General features: G+C 39.7%; 1 protein-coding gene across 2 annotated transcripts in view; it reads right to left on the bottom strand.

Moving 5' to 3' along the window:
• Window positions 1-350: 350 nt before the first annotated feature.
• Window positions 351-18,657, bottom strand: part of LOC142377794 (zinc finger protein 385A-like) — a 33,296-nt gene continuing 14,989 nt past the window's right edge. For both annotated transcript variants that reach the window (XM_075462112.1, XM_075462113.1), the window contains exons 2-8: window positions 16,400-16,545; window positions 12,455-12,565; window positions 4,338-4,518; window positions 3,487-3,807; window positions 2,386-2,573; window positions 2,220-2,306; window positions 351-2,122 (exon numbers count right to left, since the gene is read on the bottom strand). In XM_075462112.1, coding sequence (XP_075318227.1) covers window positions 1,895-2,122; window positions 2,220-2,306; window positions 2,386-2,573; window positions 3,487-3,807; window positions 4,338-4,518; window positions 12,455-12,565; window positions 16,400-16,545 — 1,262 coding nt within the window. In that variant the 3' untranslated portion in view covers window positions 351-1,894. The remainder of the gene's footprint in view (window positions 2,123-2,219; window positions 2,307-2,385; window positions 2,574-3,486; window positions 3,808-4,337; window positions 4,519-12,454; window positions 12,566-16,399; window positions 16,546-18,657) is intronic.

The raw sequence follows: 18,657 nt of genomic DNA, 5'->3' as shown, positions 1-18,657 counted from the left end.
GGACTTCTCTTAGCATGTTGTTTTATGTGAATCATCTTTTAGGTTGCTAGACAGAAACAATTCTAACTCTCGTTCACCCAAATTCTCACAATGTTGGTTTATGCCACCCTGCAAATGCCTGCAAATGTGGATTTGCTTTGGTATATAGGTTTGTTAGCTATTTGTCACCGAATTACATATCTAATGACTTCTGAGCTCACATCCTCTTAATTACTTAATTACTTCTACACCAAAGGGAATTAATGATTTATTTTCATATATCATTGTGTTTGGAAATGTTCATTAAAAAAAAATCACAAATGAACAATTCTTACAACCATAAATTCAGTTTAATGATATTATGTATGACTTTGTTTAAATTCAACAATTAGGAAGCCCCATTATGAACTACTTTTCATTTTTTAATAATCTACATTTACAGTAAAGTTTCATTACATCTCCTAAGTAACAGTTAATACATTTATCGACATTTTATTGCAGTTGACAAGAAAAGATAGCAGGAGTGCTCAAAGTATTGCTACATTTCCCAATTCCTGATGCTTCCATCTCATGTTTCACAAGCCATTGTGGACATTTGAGTGATGGAAGGTCAGACTACACATAGCAGAGCAGACAAACAGAACGATTTTTGTCCCAGCACAATCCTATATACCTTAAAAAAAATTGTGTGTTTTATCTTTTTTTTTTCTTTCCTTGCATACATCTACTCTTCAGTGTTTTTATGGTCCTTTTCTTGTCCTTTGATAGCATAATGCTGGTGTCTTTCATACCACCGTTTCTTCTTTCCTCATATGGACTTGTGTAAAAATGTGTTAAATTTTGTGTGCACATGTTGCAGTAACCTGCAGCTAAAGTAATGAATGAGCCATTGTCCTGCTGTGCTCCTCGTGTTGACATTATTCCATGAAGACACTTAAAGCTTTCAGCAGTGCAGTGCAGATGAGAAAATGTCAGGTTATCATTTTAAATGTATGGAAGATATTGACATGCAGACCACTCACCACAGGTATTCACTTATGTGCTTTGTGGGACTTTTGCCCACATGGTTGCTGTAAGTGATAATTCAGTAATGATAGAAACAGCTTGGGTGTCCCTGTTGTTTTCTGTTTAGTATTTTTCTGACCTTATTGCATCGTGCACAGCTCACAAGAACATATACCCATTAGCTGCATGGTGCACCAACAGTTACTTCTTCACAACCATAAATGTGGTTCATGTGCACATTACCTCAGTTTTAAGATCTAGTGTCATCTCTACGCATTTGTTCTTCCCCTTTGACTGCTTGTTTATGTCCCACAGAGGTAAGTATGGACTGGCTGTGAAAATGTGGTGGAAATGCTTGCAAGAAACTACAGAAATGATATGCAAATTGTGGGAACCTTTTCTCTTCATTAACCACAAAAGCAGAACTTTACAGTGGTACAAACCACTTTACTATGACAGTTACAGTACGATGCCGGCTAGCATTCGAGGCAACTACTACATCTAACTCCATGTTTTGAAATATTGATGCTTTGTATCGGTGATGAATCACTGAAGAGAACATTAAAAACAAAAGAGAGGTAGGGTCTTACGTCCAGTGCAGCGCATCATGTGATAAATGAGGACATTTAGTTGCAGTTTGGAACACACTCGGAGAGGGATTGATAGAAACTTGGTTATAGGTTCCTCTTCACACTATCTGCACAGACATGCTGGTCACTGACTGATAGTTAAGTGACGGAGTGACCTGGAGAAGATGGAAACAAACACCTCTACACCATGAAGAGTACTATTTATGTCATCATAATGAAACAACAGTTCCAGCCAGACCAGCCAATTTGGCTCTCAGTGGCACATGGTTGTCTCCATATCACAGTGTGCTTCTTCCTGATTCATCCTCGTCCCCTCACTATCAGTAAGGAGTAAAGAGGATTGGCCCATGTGTTGTACGGATGGGACCTGGGGCGGGTCTCAGCAGGCTGAGGGGTGTTCCCTGTAGGAGGTGGTGATGGGGGTGAGGGTGGGAGGAGGGGCCAGGGGCACGTAGTGCCAGCTGATTTGAGGATGCAACTGCTGCCATTGCTGCAGCAACAGCAAGAGGATTTGGTAAAAGTCCAGCCCCTAGAGATTTAGGAAGTTCCTTTGAGAGACACAAGGAAGATCAAAATAACTTCAAAACTGCATAATGATGAGATTATGAGTATGGAATATGTAGAAAATGATAAAGATAGGCATACCATAAAATCTGTGCGCTTCTTGTGCCGACTGAGAAGAGGATTAGGTTTCCCTGCAACTCCATCCCGATGCCTTCTGCTCGATATATGCTACAACATAAAAGGAAAATTCAAAATACAGCATTTGATGTAAAATAATTTATTCCGGGAATGTATTTGGATTTCTCACCTGCTTAAGCTGCAGCTCAGAGTTGACTCTGACATTGCATATCTCACAGTGGAAGGTGCGTTCCTGAGTGTTTGGGTCAGAGGACAGCTCTCCTCCCTGCTCAGGGCTGGGTTTAAGACCCAAGCGTGGGTACGCTTTTATGGGTCCCAGACCACTTCGGGCCTCCAGGATAGTTTTGTGTTTGGTACCTTAAAACAAAAAGATAAGAATTATCTTTGACTGTAAGTGAGACCATGTTTTATGTTATATTTGTTATTTGTCTGTTGATACTAATTTGACCTTCTATGACCTCCTTATTTTCTCTGTTTCTCTTTTGTCTCCAAAAAGGGAAAATATTTACTTTTATTCTCAATTTAGCAGTTAATTCTTTTCACACTAATAACCGCTTTAACAACTGAGAAAAAAAGGCCTCGCCATCCCCATCCAGAATACGCAAAAGTGCCCTGAAAGATTTTGTCCAAAAGATAAAGAAATAAAGATACAGCTGATTCTCAAACGTTTATAACTGAATGCAGGTAAAGATTGCAAGGGAAAACTAAGAAATGTGTCATCTATCACCTGTCCTTGTCTCCCATTCATTACGCCTAACTGAAACAGAATGGGAATAAGAGACTCTGCAGATTGTTCTGCCTTGGCTCTTACACTCTTCTTTTATGCCCATGCGGGCGAAAAGTCCTTCAAGTGGTAAAAAAAGACAAGGATGTTCATTAGCAGTTCCATTATAAATGGAAACCTCATGAGTATCATATGACATGATAGAAACCTCTGAAGCTCTACAAGTTATATAACATATGTAGAGATATAAAGGTTTTCCCGTAATTGGATTACTTTAGTGAGATGATATTTAGAGTAAATGGTGAGATTTTTAGCAAGTTAAATCATGGTTTAAAGCCAGACATTCATGCCACTAAGTGGCAGTTACACAAAATGCAGAAGAAGTGAGGATTTTTTTCAGATTGGTCACATTTCAGTGCATTTCCATCCATTTGATTAAATTTAAAGCTTATTTATAATGCATAATGTACCTAATGTATATTGTGGAGATTTATTCTCCCCATTTGGTGCATATGCTCCAATAAATTTACTGTATGTTGGACTAACCTTTGTTATGTGCCTCCAGCTGTGAGAGGGAATTAACAGCTACTTTGCACAGGGAGCAGTAGAGAAGCTTCTTGGCTTTCTCTTCCTCGGACTCTCCTGAAGACGGGCTAGGTGCTGGGGATGGAGTGTCAGGGAGACCAGCCGCTGCTGTATCTGTAGAGGGGATACCAAGGGCTGCAGAGGGGGACGGAGAGGATGGCAAAGGCGTGCTGACAGACGGCAAGAGGGGGCACTCTGTGTCTGTTGAGCTCATTGTGGGTGTTGGGAGACGGTTAGAGGTCAAAGGTGGCTCTTTCAAGTTGGGGCAGGATTGAGTGTCATCTGTAAGCAGTACAAAGTGTTCTGGTCAGAAAATTGCCTGTAGAAAACCAACCATAGGTCAGACAATTAATCATCCAGTTGGGATGATGATAAAAAAAAAAAGTCTGAGAATAATGTGATGCCCCAAGCACTAGTGCTGTGCTTGTAGCTCTGTTTCTCTGAGGTCAAACACACTGCTGTGTGGCTCCATCTGGACCTGCCAGCAGGTCTGGCCGGCCCACTGTGACATGACACGTCAGCTTGATGAGGCTTAGGGACTCTTTGTTTTCTGATGTTATACTTGAGCTAAATCTTTGTTATGCAGTTATGCAGGTTGCTATAAAAGAATCACAAATTGTTTTTTCTTGATCGAATTTGCAGGTTTGTGGAGTTTCGAGGACAAAAGGAAACAGACACTGATTTCTGCTTAGTTTGTATTTATTCTGTCCGGTCATAACAGTAGTGCTGTACCTGTACATCTGTGCCAATTTGTGACACAGTGCTTATTCCTCTGTGTGTGTGTGACATCATAATTCAAAGGTAATGCTCACCCTGCTTATTATGATTAGGATCAGGCTTAGGGCTGGAAGGCATGAGGCCTGGAAGGGAGGGCGAAGCAGGTGGGGGAGGGTGCTGCTTGTCTCCATCTTGTGAACGTGTCGTCTTGGATGTTTCGATACCCTTCACTCTTCGAGCATGGCGGTTCCCCTTATAGTGGGCCTCTGCCTGGCTCTGACAAAATAACAAGAAACATCACATGTTTACATGAAATATTCTGTTTGATTTTATTTCTATTTCTATTGTTTTGTTTGCTATGTTGGTTTTCTTTGTTCCATTTTTTTCCTTAGCAGCCATATTCCCCTGCCACCCAGATTCCATAAGACCTACTTTTGATACATGCATTAGTAACATTCTCTTTTTTCTGTCATTTTTACTTACTTCTTTCAAAAACAACACAAATGTTTTGACCCATTCTCTGCATTGTTTTCATTCTTCATTTTTTAGTGAAGTAATTGTGAAGCTATGTGACAAATATGCTTGTGACCTAAATCATGGCGTTTAAAAGTGCTCTGAAATTCCTGGATCGGATTCTGATCCGTATAACTCCCAAAATCTCCAATCACGGTATAAGTGACCATCAGCGAAAGACTATAGAATCCAAACTTTATGGAGAACAATGAGGTCTTAGACAGGTAGGCAAGAGCAGAGCAACCAAAACAGGCAGAGAGCAAAAAAATAAATTCTAAAACACCACAAAGATTTACAGAGGGTGGTAGCAAAATGAGAAGTGGGACCAGACAACAGTAAGATAAAAGGAATGAATGAACACAAAGAAATGCTGGACTGTTTGACTGTAAGTGGTGTGTGAACAACAACAGGTTCATGTACTTGCATCAGTGACTGCTTATTGAAAACAGTTGAAGCATAAAACTGATAGGCTTGAAGGCTGGAAGCAAAACAAGTAAATGAAACCAAAACTCAAACTCAAACTACAACATTGTGGATGGGTTGGGTGGCCTCCAGGTGTGGATGTCTCAGATTACAGCAAAAACAAATTAGTCGATGTGAATGTTAAGCTAAACTGTGGATTAAATGCACATCTTAGAAATGTAAAATACATTATGTTGCCTTAATGTTTTTAGTGCATTCCAGAAAATTGCTGTGTCGTGATTCTGGCTGTACACCTCACTCATTTCTTTAAAAATTAATATTTTCTTCCCCTTCCTCTTGTGTTTTGCAAGTTTTTTTTTGTGTCCTTAGGCTCATCTCTGTCTTATTTCAATCCCTTCATCTTCTCTCTTTGACCTCTTGCCTGCGATCTGGAAATAATTCACAGACTAATTTTTGGACAGACGTCTTAATTCTTCAAATGAAGTCAGATGAGATAGGACCTGAGGAGTGAGGAGGGTTGCTGGATGAGCTATTAACACGGATACATCAGTGTATCCTTTTCAGAGGTCTTTCTGGCATTTCTTCATATTTAATTGACATCACTTTAAAATGGTGACTTTGAAGCAAGGACATCTCATTTTGCTTAATCCCCTGTCACCTCAACTGTCTCTCCTCATGTCTGTCCTCATCTGCTCTGCTCACATATCTGGTGGGAGGGACTAAAATTCAAGGGAAGGAGTTGAAGATAGGAATTGAGTGTGTATAAATTGAGTAATGATTCTGAGTTTCTCTCGTGTGTGTGTATAGGTGTGTCTGGGGTTGGCATTCTCCAGCAATCAAATCAGACTCCTGATGCCATCCTCTTGCCAACAACTGCAGTATATCGCTCTTGGCTTCTCACCTACCCCTCACAAGTTGGTAGTTAAACTTGTAGGTTATTAATTGTTCCTCACTCTTAGATAGTGAACTCAGAGTTTAGTAGATGAAACCCCATCTTTGATAGAACTGTTCTTGTGCCTCAAGTTGACAACAACCTCTACCTGCTCCAGTCCAGCTCAGTATCTCAGCTCCACCCACCACTCAATCTGAACAGCTTGCCATATTTTCCCTGGCTCCCCCACCTCATGCCCTGCCACCATTTCTCTATGTAAACATATTCTAAAGTAACTTGCTGAGCCTGTCTTCTGCTTGTGGGTCCCTCAGTTGGTGTCACAGACTGGTTGTATGATGCTCTGATGAAACTGTCAGGGAGGATTAGCCTCTGGAATACTCTTGTCTTCCTCCACCACTGGTGTAATTACCATACTGGCCTGCTGAGTTGATGATGATTATCGAGTGGTGGGATTATCTAAAATGGGTCTACCAGTGACAGTTGACAGTCAGCTACTGAGAGAAAAGAAGTAAGTGTATAAGTGTGGACTTAAAAGAATCAGTTCAACTTTCAGGAAAAAGATGTCAGACATTTTTATGAACTCTTGCTGGGGGGAGTTTCCACAGTTTGTGTTATTTTATTACTCTTCATTATCAGGACCCTCTCTGTGGAACCAGCTGCCAGTATATGAATTGAAGTATGAATTGGCTCAGTATGAATTGGACTCATTTGGAAAATAATATAATATAATATATTTGATTTGATTTGATTTTCTTATGATTGTATGACAATGGATTGGACTCTAGTTGGCTTGAATTGGACTGTATTTTTGAAGTGCCTTGAAATGACATTTGTTGTGATTTGGTGCTATATGAATAAAACTGAATTGAATTGAATTTAACTTAATTAAAATTGAATTAGTTGAAGAAAACCTGAGGAGCTTAGTTCTAAAGGCAACTGTACTCACCAATATGTGTCCACAAAAATACCCCCTTGCAACAACAGCACAAGTCAATATATTTCTGGTTAGGGAGAGATTTCCTGTATTAAGACTTGGTAATGTTCTCTAAACTAAAAGCCAGTTTTAAGGTTTGAGAAAGATTATGTGAAAACAATTAAAACAATCTGTTTTTGGCATAACTCTATTCTCCTCCATGGAAATCTGTCACACTACACACAATGACCCCCTCACTCTCTGCCTCACTACACACAGGGATCAGTACACAGTTATTCAACATTGCCGTTGGATGTAAATCGTGAGGCACAGAACTATCCAGTATGAGTGTACCTCTAGGAAATACTCTTGTGTTGCCCTTCAAGTCCAGATATACTGTATATGTGCATGCCAGCATCAATGAAATCAAAGGAAAGAGTGAGGCGTTAGTGCACAGATATAGTCCATGTAAGCTCCTTAAAGCAGAAACACAAGACTGAGTATGTGATTTTATGTGCTTGTGTATACACAAGCAAAAACCTTCTGGAGTTGGATATATTTCATTGTATCAATAACATGGCTTAGGGACCCACATAAGGCGCGTGACAGGTACATGTTGGGGGCTCTAAGGAAGAGGGACGACTGGGACGTGTCCAGGATGCCTCTGTAAGCCTGAGGTATTAACTGCCAATGATAGTTACCCATATAGCCCTCATCCTGATTGGTGATGACAGATAGGCAGATATAGCTCTGCCCATGTAACACAACCCCTCTGGCTGCTGCTCCCGCAGCCCTGCAATTAGGTTAGGAGACGAAGGCCTGTGAATCAACACAAACGACAGCAGGGAACTCGGAAAGGAGAAATATCCAGTTTTCTACCTTTTCCTTAGCCTGGGAATTCCCATGCTGCTTTGCGCTCGATTTCATTGAGATTGTGGACGCGTCAGCCAGGCTACCTTTTCCTTACAATCCAGACTTTTTCTGTCTCCTTTCTGAAACTCAGTGTTTCTTTTCTGCTTGAGCTTCCACACTTTCGCTGTTCTTATGACCCTCAGTGTTAACGTCTTTGGTCATGATAAAAATCAATTCAAGCATAATTCTTTTCATCAGAAAAGTGGAGAAAGAAAGGTGGATAGAGTTTGAATTTGAAATGGAAAAGGTTTAACATTACAAGTTCCTCTGTTAAAATTGGTAATGTACTTATCTATTTTACCATCTATCAAAGGGATTTAATTGAATTGAGTATTTTTTTTAAATAAATATCTAAACTCAGCAGTAAAACTTTTTACCGTAAAAATGTCTTCTACGAGCTGCAGATATTTTCTCAGATTTGACATGGATCATTTCACTGTTGACAGTATTTTCCACAGCTGCTAAAAAAGTTTTCCACTCTATAAAAGAGCCTTTTTCTGATTTCCATCATTTAGAGGCATCCAAAGACCCCCGCCTGAGCATTTTTTAGGTTACGGGTGTTGGAAAGTTGAATTGCTTATTTGATTTGCAGACAAGTGCAGTGCAAATTTGAACAAAAGAACAAATCAAACAGGAGTAGAAATATGTTTGCTCCTTGTCAGGTGAATGGAGCGTGTCTTTATACTGGGACAGTTCCTTGTAAGCTGTACTATTTTGACAGCGCTGCATTCAGTTCAGTCGCCTTGCAGACCTAAACCTTGGAAAAATACCTAAAAAAGGTATGATGAAATCATGCAAGGCATATAAATTAATGTTTTAGCCTACACTCAAGCTTTTTAAAACAAATAGAATATGTTCAGATTGTAATTGATTCTCGTATTTTATATTTTCTTTTTAGTGGTAATGCTGATAATATATAAATATGATCAAATATGCATTTAGTTCAGTGTAGTGTGTGAAACGGACTGTTAGAAGCTACAGACAGAGCCATGGAAAGTAGGATTTAAATGAATGAAGAAGCAGAAACGAGATTTAAGGAAAGAATGAGAGCAAGTGAATGTTCATAAAATCCTTTTCCTCCCTAAGCAGGGTGTGCTTTGATGTTTTATCTATGAAGCGACAAAGGCACAGAAAGCAGATAGAGCTGGTCGAGCAGCCAAATCTACTATACAGAGGACAAGCAGCAACGACAGGAAGAGGGGGTGGATTGAAGCTTGAGAACAGGAGAGAAGGAGATGGTGGTACGCACTATGGAACCTCACGTAAGGAGAAGCAGGGACATAAAAACTGACAAGGAAAATGAAAATGGAAAGTTGCTTTACAGACGGGGGGGTGGTAATGAAACATGCGTTGCCTGAGGAGAACAAGAAGAGAGTGGAAGAAAGAGGGAGAGGTGTCCAGTGTGGTACAGCAGTGGTGACGATGGCTAATGCAGCATGGTATGACGTCAGCCTTGCAGCAGAGCTGAGCTGAACACTGGCAGGCTAATCTGTCCTCTGTGGCCTGCAATGGATTGCAGTGGTATAATGACAACATGTGGGGAAAAACTGAAGCAGCAGGGAGAAACACCTGCCTCTTAGCACCTACCATTAACCAATCTGCCTCTTTCACTTTGTAAATTGACAATGGCCATTACACACCAGCTTCAGACAGATGTCAATAACAAAGACATGGTGATAATAATCCTTAATATCTAAATATCTAAAGAAGACCCAATTAAAAGTGTTTATTTCCCTCACAACTGCAGCCAATACAGCATGAGTAAGCCAAGTAGTGCTCTGTAAGCAGAGCATCCCTTCATTATTAAAGAATGTCCATCATGCTTTAGTTCCTAGTCTCTCAGGTTACTGTGGAAAGTGCTGTAGAGCTGCAGCCGACCAGATGCACACTGTGGCTCACAAGTACAACAGCCGGTTGGCCAAACAGGTGTCCGAGTATTAGACTTCTCTCACGTAACACATGCACAAAACGAGCAAAGATGCATTTCTCCTACATACACACTGAGTAAACTCACATGTGTTAGGAATATAAATATGTTTAAGAGAATAAAAAAATGCTCCACGGCGCTCGAGCTTGCTGTAGATCATGTGAGAACATGTAGGTCTGAGCAGGAGAGATAATCGTGCGGCCCTTCACAGTGAGCAGGGCAGCGTTACACAGGTTTCAGATTACCTCTTTCTAGCCTGTGTCCTTTACACACCACTGCATTTAAAGTGCAAATATTTAGCACTCAAGCACTGGAATATTTTTAGCCAGGCTTGTACATCAGTCTTTTGTTTGATTTCTGCTCAAGTTTAGGTCAGAGGTTACGGCGGCAGGTCATAAACAACAGGCTTTTTCCATCTGTCAGAGGCTTTTCAACAATAAATCATCAGTCAAATTAAACGTCATTGTTTTGTTGTACATCAGGACACTTTTATTGTTATAGATTTGAGAAAGTAGACATATATTTTTGATGATAATACCAGTTGTTCAGAAACAACATCATACCGGTAGTTTGAATCATAACAGCAACATATTACTGAAACATGTTTGCCACTTCCTGGTTGAGATTCGGCAGAGTTAGAAATTGAAGGCAACTTGATCAGGGTTAGAAAACGGTTATAGTTAGGGATTGGATGCGTTGTTTGTAAAAGGTAACTGTTAAATGGATACCATTTTTACAATTCACATGCAGTTGACCACTAGAGGCAGCATGATGTCAGAGCATAAGTATAGTTAATTTAGTCTGACGACAACCAACGGGCTTGTATTTGGATGGAGGACGTTCACTCCAAAAATGTTGTTGCCATTCAAAATAATTAGCCAAATTCTGAATTTAAATTCATAATTTGAAGAAAAGTAGTATTAAACCATTAAAACATTTAATGCCCCTGCACATGTGCTTACACTCACCACCCACTTTGAAAGGCCCAATATGTACCTTTGAGCATGTCAGTCATGTCAGTAAGTTGTTTTTGGATGTTCACATTATGAGTTATTTGCTTTTCAACTTCACTTAACACTACTGCCTTTTTAATGGGGACACTCAAATCATTCCTCTAAAGTTACATGACTTTTTTTTAGGCCTCTTTTATTTCAGACCCCCTGCCTTGTGCTGGCAAGGCGCTGCCTGTCAAGAGTAAAATGCAGAAAATGTGCTTGATCAGCTTTGAAACTGCCAAGAGGAAGAGTTGAGGTCCATCCTCCTGCTTCACACTAACCCTCACACATCTTCCAACAGTCTATTAAAACCTCATTGAGGTGGACCTACTGTACAGGCTAGATTTCAAGACTGACATACTATCTGATCTATCAACATATTTGCACACCCAATTTACTGTAAAAAGAACATTCTTGTAAATTCTCAGGAGCTTTTCTTGCCGTCCTTCTGTATTGTTTGTCGAGAAGCAAACTTCTCTCACAAAATATTCCATGGAAACCTCTTCCAGACATCAGTGTCAGTTAAGCAAACAGGGACGTCTATATTTCTGCCCCCACCCTTCTGTTGTAACAAGCTAAAATTGGAGTTGAGAAACTGTGAACCAAGTTTTCACCTGCTCCAGTTGTGCTGTCAGTCAAAAACACTGAGTCCAGATCATTCACTTTTTTGGACATGATTTAACATGTGCAGCGTGCAGGTGCAGAGCCCTTGCAGGGCCTTCAGTAAGCAAGATCACTTTACATGTATATCCTCACATGCTTTACTTAACCAGATTATTGTCCTGTAAATCTGCATCTCATAATTACAGCTACATGAGTCAAACCTAAAGGCATTGTAGCTGATTATTATACTGGGCAAACTGACCACTTGAAATGTTTTTAATTTTTCGAAACATTAGGCAAATGAGTCTAAGTGAGGTTGCTGGACTGTAAAGTTTCCCATCAGAAGCATCTTGGCTGCACCTCTACACAAAGGGAAAATACAAAACAACAAACGATTTTTATTTCTCATAAGTTGTATTTAGAAGAATGTCGATGGCTTTCCAAGTGGACCAAGTGTATAGTTTGAATTAATCTTTGTATTTGCTGTAAAGGTTTGTGTGAAACTATACAACCCCAATTCCAAAGAGGTTGGAGTTTGACTCGCTTAGACTCGCTTTGAGGCAGATTGCTGAACCTCTGCCCATCTTTCCTTCCGCGACACTCTGCCTCTCCACGGTGCTCTTTTTTACACTTTAATTAATGTTACTGATCTGTTGCAAATTAATCTAATTTGTTGCAACATATTGTTCCAGCTGCTTCTATTGTAACAACTACTTACTTTTCCATTAATTTGTAATCCCAACATTTTGTGACATGTTGCAGTCATCAAATTCAAAATGAGACGATATTCTTCTTTTTTTTGGAATTAGGGTTGTACATAGGGAAATAACTTAGGAGCCAAAATATTTGTGTAATTAATGCAGTCAGTGATTTGTTTGCTAGATATGCTAATGTATGGTTTTCAACACCCTAATGCTTATTTAAACTGCACAATACAGAAAACTGATGTTTGTGGTGTGGATTTATCAAGTGGTAAGTTCACCAAATTTATCCACAAAGCTCACTCTTCATTTCAGCTGTTTTGGTTTTCATACCTCAGAGTTGAAGCGTATTTGACAGACGTTGCAGGAGATTATTGGCCTCTTTGTTTTCACCATAGGTGGCCCGAAGGTGTGCGTCATAACAGCCTTCTGGACAGGGTCCATCTGAGGAGAGAAAACCCAGAGGCCACATCAAAGATTCAGCAGCACATGAGAAATTCAGACAGCAGTGTTTCTCCGATCTGCTGAGCGCTGAAAGGTTCAGCTGGGTAAACGTGGACAAGCGAGAAAGTTGTTGAAGAAAAAGTACAGGTGAATGATAGAAGGAGCCGCTGAAGCAAGGAGGATGCTGGGACATGTAAAAGAGAAGGTTTGAATTGAAGAGGGAGCTATGATTGATGTAGACAGGAAGGTGTGTGTTTTCTCAGCAGCAGCTGGTACAGCTGCCTGTGCCTGGATTCTTGGGTGACGTTCAAGTGCTTTAATTCATGCTACGTTTATGGGCCTAATTACAGACTCCCTATCTCAGAGAATTCCTCTGTTGTGTTTTGCAAAACCTTCTATTTTTCTATATCATCTTATGAAAACCATCGTATTACATGAAACAAAACAGTAAATTTTTTGTGTAAGATAATCGGTGAATTGCATGTTTGATAAGATCTTGTTGAGAGTGACAACAATGGAATAAAAGAGTAATGGGGAAAACGTAATATCAATTTCATAAGCCAAATTAAGACCTTGAACTACAACAGCCAACCTTGTTTCCAGTTCAAGCACAGATATATACCATGTTATTGTCTTACAGAAGGATTACTGCTTCATTTTTAGACAACCCCAGTGACTTGGGTGAGCTCTCTGACCCACTGGAAGGTTTCAAAAACCAAAGTGCTGGGTGTTGCCTTCATTAAACAGCCAAAAGTACACTGTGGTTTCACTCAAATGAGACCATTTACGCTACTAAGCTTAAGGCACCAGGGGACTTGTAAGTGGTCTGAAAACCCTGTTTACTCAAGGTGAGAAATATCATTAGATCCGAGCCTTTCCCCCCCACCTTCTTTTCTCTCCAATTTTCCTTCCTCTTGTTCTGTGATTTTCATGTGGAGAACCGTAACCCCGTCTAGATTTGTTTGTTTATATTTGTCCATTTGTTTCCACACTAACACTATGTGTTGATGGAGTGCATGAGTGTTTTGCACGTGTACATATGGCAGGTAAAAACTAGAACCCGGGTCCCACTGTCCTGTCTGTGTCTTACTGGTGCCTGTTGTTCCAGCATGTTGGATTCCCTGGTGTCCCGTCACTGTGTCTCTTGCTGCCTTTCTTTGGCCACCTGTTCTCATCAGGCTCTCCGTCTGTGCATCCTTCTCTACTGCTACGACCTCATTAACTTACTATTCCACTTTCTGTCTCCTTTTTCACTTCCTCCTCCCATATATTTAACAATAGGGCTTTTGTGGTCATACTGGCTACAATGATGTTCTATTTCTCAGTTGTGCCACATGTTTTTGAACATGCGTTGCTTTTTTATTCTTAAGAGTTCAGTCCAGGTGAATTCATTACACTTCTGCTTTCAGATTGTGTGCTTCTACAAACACAGATCCCAAACAGAAAAAGAAGTTGACTGATCTGCGTTGCACTTTTTTAAGAAGGAAGATGGAAGAAGGAAGTTAGAAGTTGGCCGCTTTTCAGACTTCTTATTGATTTCAAAGACTTCTTAAATGCTTTTATGTTTCAATAATGTTTTTTTAATAGGTGATGCTACAAAAAGTTAATACATTTTATCAGTTAACACGTGTCAAAATGTTGGTAGTGTCGAGTGAAACTGATTCCGGTAGAGAAGATGAAAAACCACGAATGTAAAAAAGATGTCAGACTAGATCATTTTCTGAAAAACAAATGTCACTTAAGTATCTAATTATTTAACACTTTTAACAAAACAGGAAATCATTATGTAAACTTAATCCATTGATTCGTGTCCACAGACAGTTTTTACTATTATTCCTTTATCTTGTTTATTTGTGTTTTTACATCAGCTTTTGTTTTTACTGTTAGCAGTGAATACACTGTTAACATGGAAACAGGACAGTCTTCTGAAGGTTGTGTATGTATATATATATATACATACAGTTTCACGTATTTCATATGTCGTTCCACGATGGTGGAATGACCTACTGAGCGCTACCAGAACAGGCGTCCCTGTCCATCTTCAAGAAACTCTTAAAGACTCAGCTCTTCAGAGAGCATCTCCTATCCTAGCACTTACCCTGTACTTCCCTACTCCCTCTACTGCCCTTTATCTTTCTGTACTTCCCTCTATGTCTGCACTCTATCTCTGCACTGTCACCTCTGACAGAATCTGACTAGTGGTTTTCTTCTATGTAGCTTATTGTTAGCTTTGATGTTAGCTGTAATGTTATATCCTCATTTGTAAGTCGTTTTGGATAAAAGCGTCTGCTAAATGCATAAACATATATATGCAATGCAGCAGAGGAGTTGTGATAGTACAAATGTAAAAATCAGTTGGACCAGGCATCATGCAGATATCTGCAAATTACCTGTATTAGATTCAGGTTATGTCTGATTGAGCTCACGTGTGAATAGAGCAGGTAAATTTATGCAAAGAGTTTATGTTTCCCTTTTTGTGCTCTTTCCTGTTTGTCTATATCTTGCTTTTCACTTTTTTGGAAGTATTGCAGATACATATATGTTTGTAATATTTATATGAAGACTGTTTCTGCATTGATTTGTCAATAACCTTGTCCTCCATTGTTAATGTGCTGTTTAAGCAACATTGCAATTCCAGCAACACACTATTTGCATCGTGTCCCGTCCCCTGTGCAATCTAAGCAGCAGTCTGGAATATTTCCAATTATGAGAAAGCGTCTCACATTCATACTTATGACAGGGTAAGTGTGAATAATGTTCCAGCCTGACTCTCCTGACAATGACTAAACTTCATGCTAGAAAATGGCTAAAACCTTGCAAAACAGCTTGCTTCAGACTCATCTAAGAAAGAAAGACTGTTCTAGCACAAAGAATTCCCTCCCTACGCAGTGTTTTATTGTGCCGGTTATCTCTCAGTGTTAGAAATGGGAGTGTGTATATGAAAAAGTATATGAAAATTGATTATAAATCTGGACATATAGTGAGATCTCTGCATAACTTACAGAACTCCACAGTCCACAGGAGAGTTAGTCTCCAAACAGGAGTATAACTATGTTTAAAAAAACAATATTACCAGTAATCAAAGGTTTTCGCCAGTTTGCCCTTCTCTGTGTCCTTTAGCTTCTTGCAGCCTCTAAAGCAAAGCCTGAGAGTCCCTGTTTGAATAATGGTTTATACGGAGCTGTGACCGTCCATCACCAGCAGACAGCCCTATTGTATACTTCTGTAAATTGTTCTTGTGCATAGAAAGAGTGATTTGAATTAAAGCGTTTTGGCATGAGTGGCAACGCTAAATGTTTTCAATAAAGAGAGGATGAACGATAAACCTGCAGAGGGGTCATTTTGCCTGAGCGCATGCAGATGAGCTGACTGATTTTGTGTGTGTGTGTGTGTGTGTGTGTGTGTGTGTGTGTGTGTGTGTGTGTGTGTGCATGTGCATCCGTGTTTGTGACCATGCTGACCTTCACATGAAACCTAATCTGGAAATGAGAAGGAGCCAAAGAAAATGCTGACTGCGGAGAACACGGCCTGTGCCATTTATTCAATTGATTAGCTGTAACTCATTTTATTGCGGTAAACTACTCGGCTGGGCATTTTCTCAATTATTCTGAAACTCACTGTGCTGGGTGAAAAGCAAACAGCTGTCACATAATCATTTCAGATTACACAACATAAATCCGTGTCACTTTATCACTTGTCTTCTTCACTCGAGAGGCAGCAATATGAGGCACAGTTGAATACCAACTGAGTTTGCTGTTTTGCAAAACAAAGAGATAACAAATCCCAGGCACTGAGCACAAAAACATGTGTTCATGAGTTGTGTGAAAAACTCACTGTGTTAAAGTTGTGGAAGAGGCCGATGCTTGCCGGATGAGGCGATTCCAGGGGAAACTGGAGGAAGGGCTTCATGTCAAGGGGGGATGGGATAACAGGTGGGCTCCTGAGGAAGGCAGGGACCGGCCCTGGTCGGTTTACACTTCCTGTTGTAGATAAATAAGAAAAGGGACATTAGATATCCAAGAGATTGGCAGAGACAAAAAGCAGAACTCCTACTGAATAATACACCTCAACAAGTTTTATTAGGGATAATGCACAAGTGAGATCACACATGCAAGTAACATGAATACAGCAACAAAGTATATTCATGAAGGAATACTACAGTACAGTAGGAATGCTCACTGTGGACATAACTCAGATTAGATAATATTGCTGATTATGTCAGTGCTTTAAATATGGAACCTAAATTGAAAATGAATAATGACACAAAGTGGTTTAGTAGTCTGTAAACTTGACTATTTATCATAATATCATTGAATTTCAAGCAGGACCTGCAGACAGTGCGGCAGGCCATGGTGCGACAGACAGAAGAAGAACAGTTGCTTGTAAAGGACAGCAGCTGGTTGGGAGCAGAATTTTTATTGAGACTTGACCTCAATTGATTTAAAATTAAAATGGACAACTTTTTCAAAGGGTAGTTGCAAAGTTAAGATTTTGTATGAGGCTTATAAGTGAATCAGTTCTCTTTCAAAATATATTAATGATCAAACGTTTTAATAATAAATAAAACTTTTTTTTAAACTCAAGACCAGCTGCTGCATTAATGATGCCACAGTGTAATTTCTCTATTATTTGCAACTTGTTTGTATTTGTATTTTACATTATAACTACTTTAACACAAGACATTACATTTAAATAGTCTGACATCAGGGGTGTTGGTAGATTTATTAAACTACATACACAGCCAGTTTTGCAGCATTGAATTGTTTCTTACCTAATATGCTAAGCTGAACAGCTGATAGCTGTAGCTTCTTATTTCCAACACAGTACAACCATGGAGAACTACATGAAGGACTTATTTAGAGGTGGAGTCAGTCTTGTGATCTAACTCACACGATCGTGAGCTTTTCCCAAAATGTTGAAACTGTTGCTTTAAGGCTGAATATCGTATAAAAACATGTACTTGCTGTAAATAAGTTTTGACCCCAGCAGGTCATATTTTTTTCTTAGCGGTTTTAAAAAGAATCTACCACTCCACTGTATTCTAAACCCACACCATCATCCTCTGCGTAATTTTCCAGAGTTGAGGCTCTCTCCTCACCCACACCTCTCCTCTCTCTGCTCCTATTGCTCACTTCACTCTCAGTAGTAGCTCAGCGGCAGTGAATGCCTGCTCTTGAGGAGTCTGCTGTGATGGGCAGGAGGGCTAAGCCCCTTAAACTTCACAGCTGGGGTGCTGCAGATATCAGTCTTTTCTTCATTTCTCTCTCTCTCTCTCTCTCTCTCTCTCTCTCTCTCTCTCACCAAGCAGAGTTTTCTATTTTTCGTTTCATGGGCCCTTAGTCAGCCTGCCTGCCTCTGCATCCTTCATCTGCACTCTCTCCACCAGCAGTACTTCTGTTTAGTTGATCCTCATCATCTTCTTTCTCTTTTTCTCTCTCCATTTCACATCTGAGGTTCCTTTCACTGACATCAGGGTAGTCACAAAGAATATGCTGTCAGGATTAGACAAATATGGAGGGGAAACTCTCCTTCTATCACATGACGTTTCAGTTCTTGGGGGAGGTTGTCAATTGTGAGTGGATTCTTTTGCATGTGACGCATTGCCAAAGGTAATGTCCATCAGGCAAACACAGAATCCAACAGCTCATCCCTAAACCAACCACAGAAAGGCTTGTGCTGACTGAAAAATATGCAGTCATAATATATCTTTGTTCACACAAACATAAGGAGCCACTACAAGGTGAAAATATGACTAAATGGTCATGAAATATCTAGAGAGATAGATAGATAGATAGATAGATAGATAGATAGATAGATAGATAGATAGATAGAGAGATAGATAGATAGATAGATAGATAGATAGATAGATAGATAGATAGATTGCATATTTTTTTTCTTTGGCTCAACCTGGCCCACTGCAGAGCTAAATCAGTCAGGTTTTAAATTTCACATATATACATACATACATATAAATTATATCAATAAAATAGAATGAAGACATACATTAATACACAAAGGATACTCTATGATTTTACAGCATCAGGACCATGTTTATTCACATGACTCCAACATGCTCAGTTATATATCTGTTA

Source organism: Odontesthes bonariensis, chromosome 3 (assembly GCF_027942865.1).
Source record: "Odontesthes bonariensis isolate fOdoBon6 chromosome 3, fOdoBon6.hap1, whole genome shotgun sequence".
Taxonomy (NCBI): domain Eukaryota; kingdom Metazoa; phylum Chordata; class Actinopteri; order Atheriniformes; family Atherinopsidae; genus Odontesthes; species Odontesthes bonariensis.
Note: the sequence above shows the minus strand (reverse complement) of the source record. Positions and strands in the feature narration are given on the sequence as shown.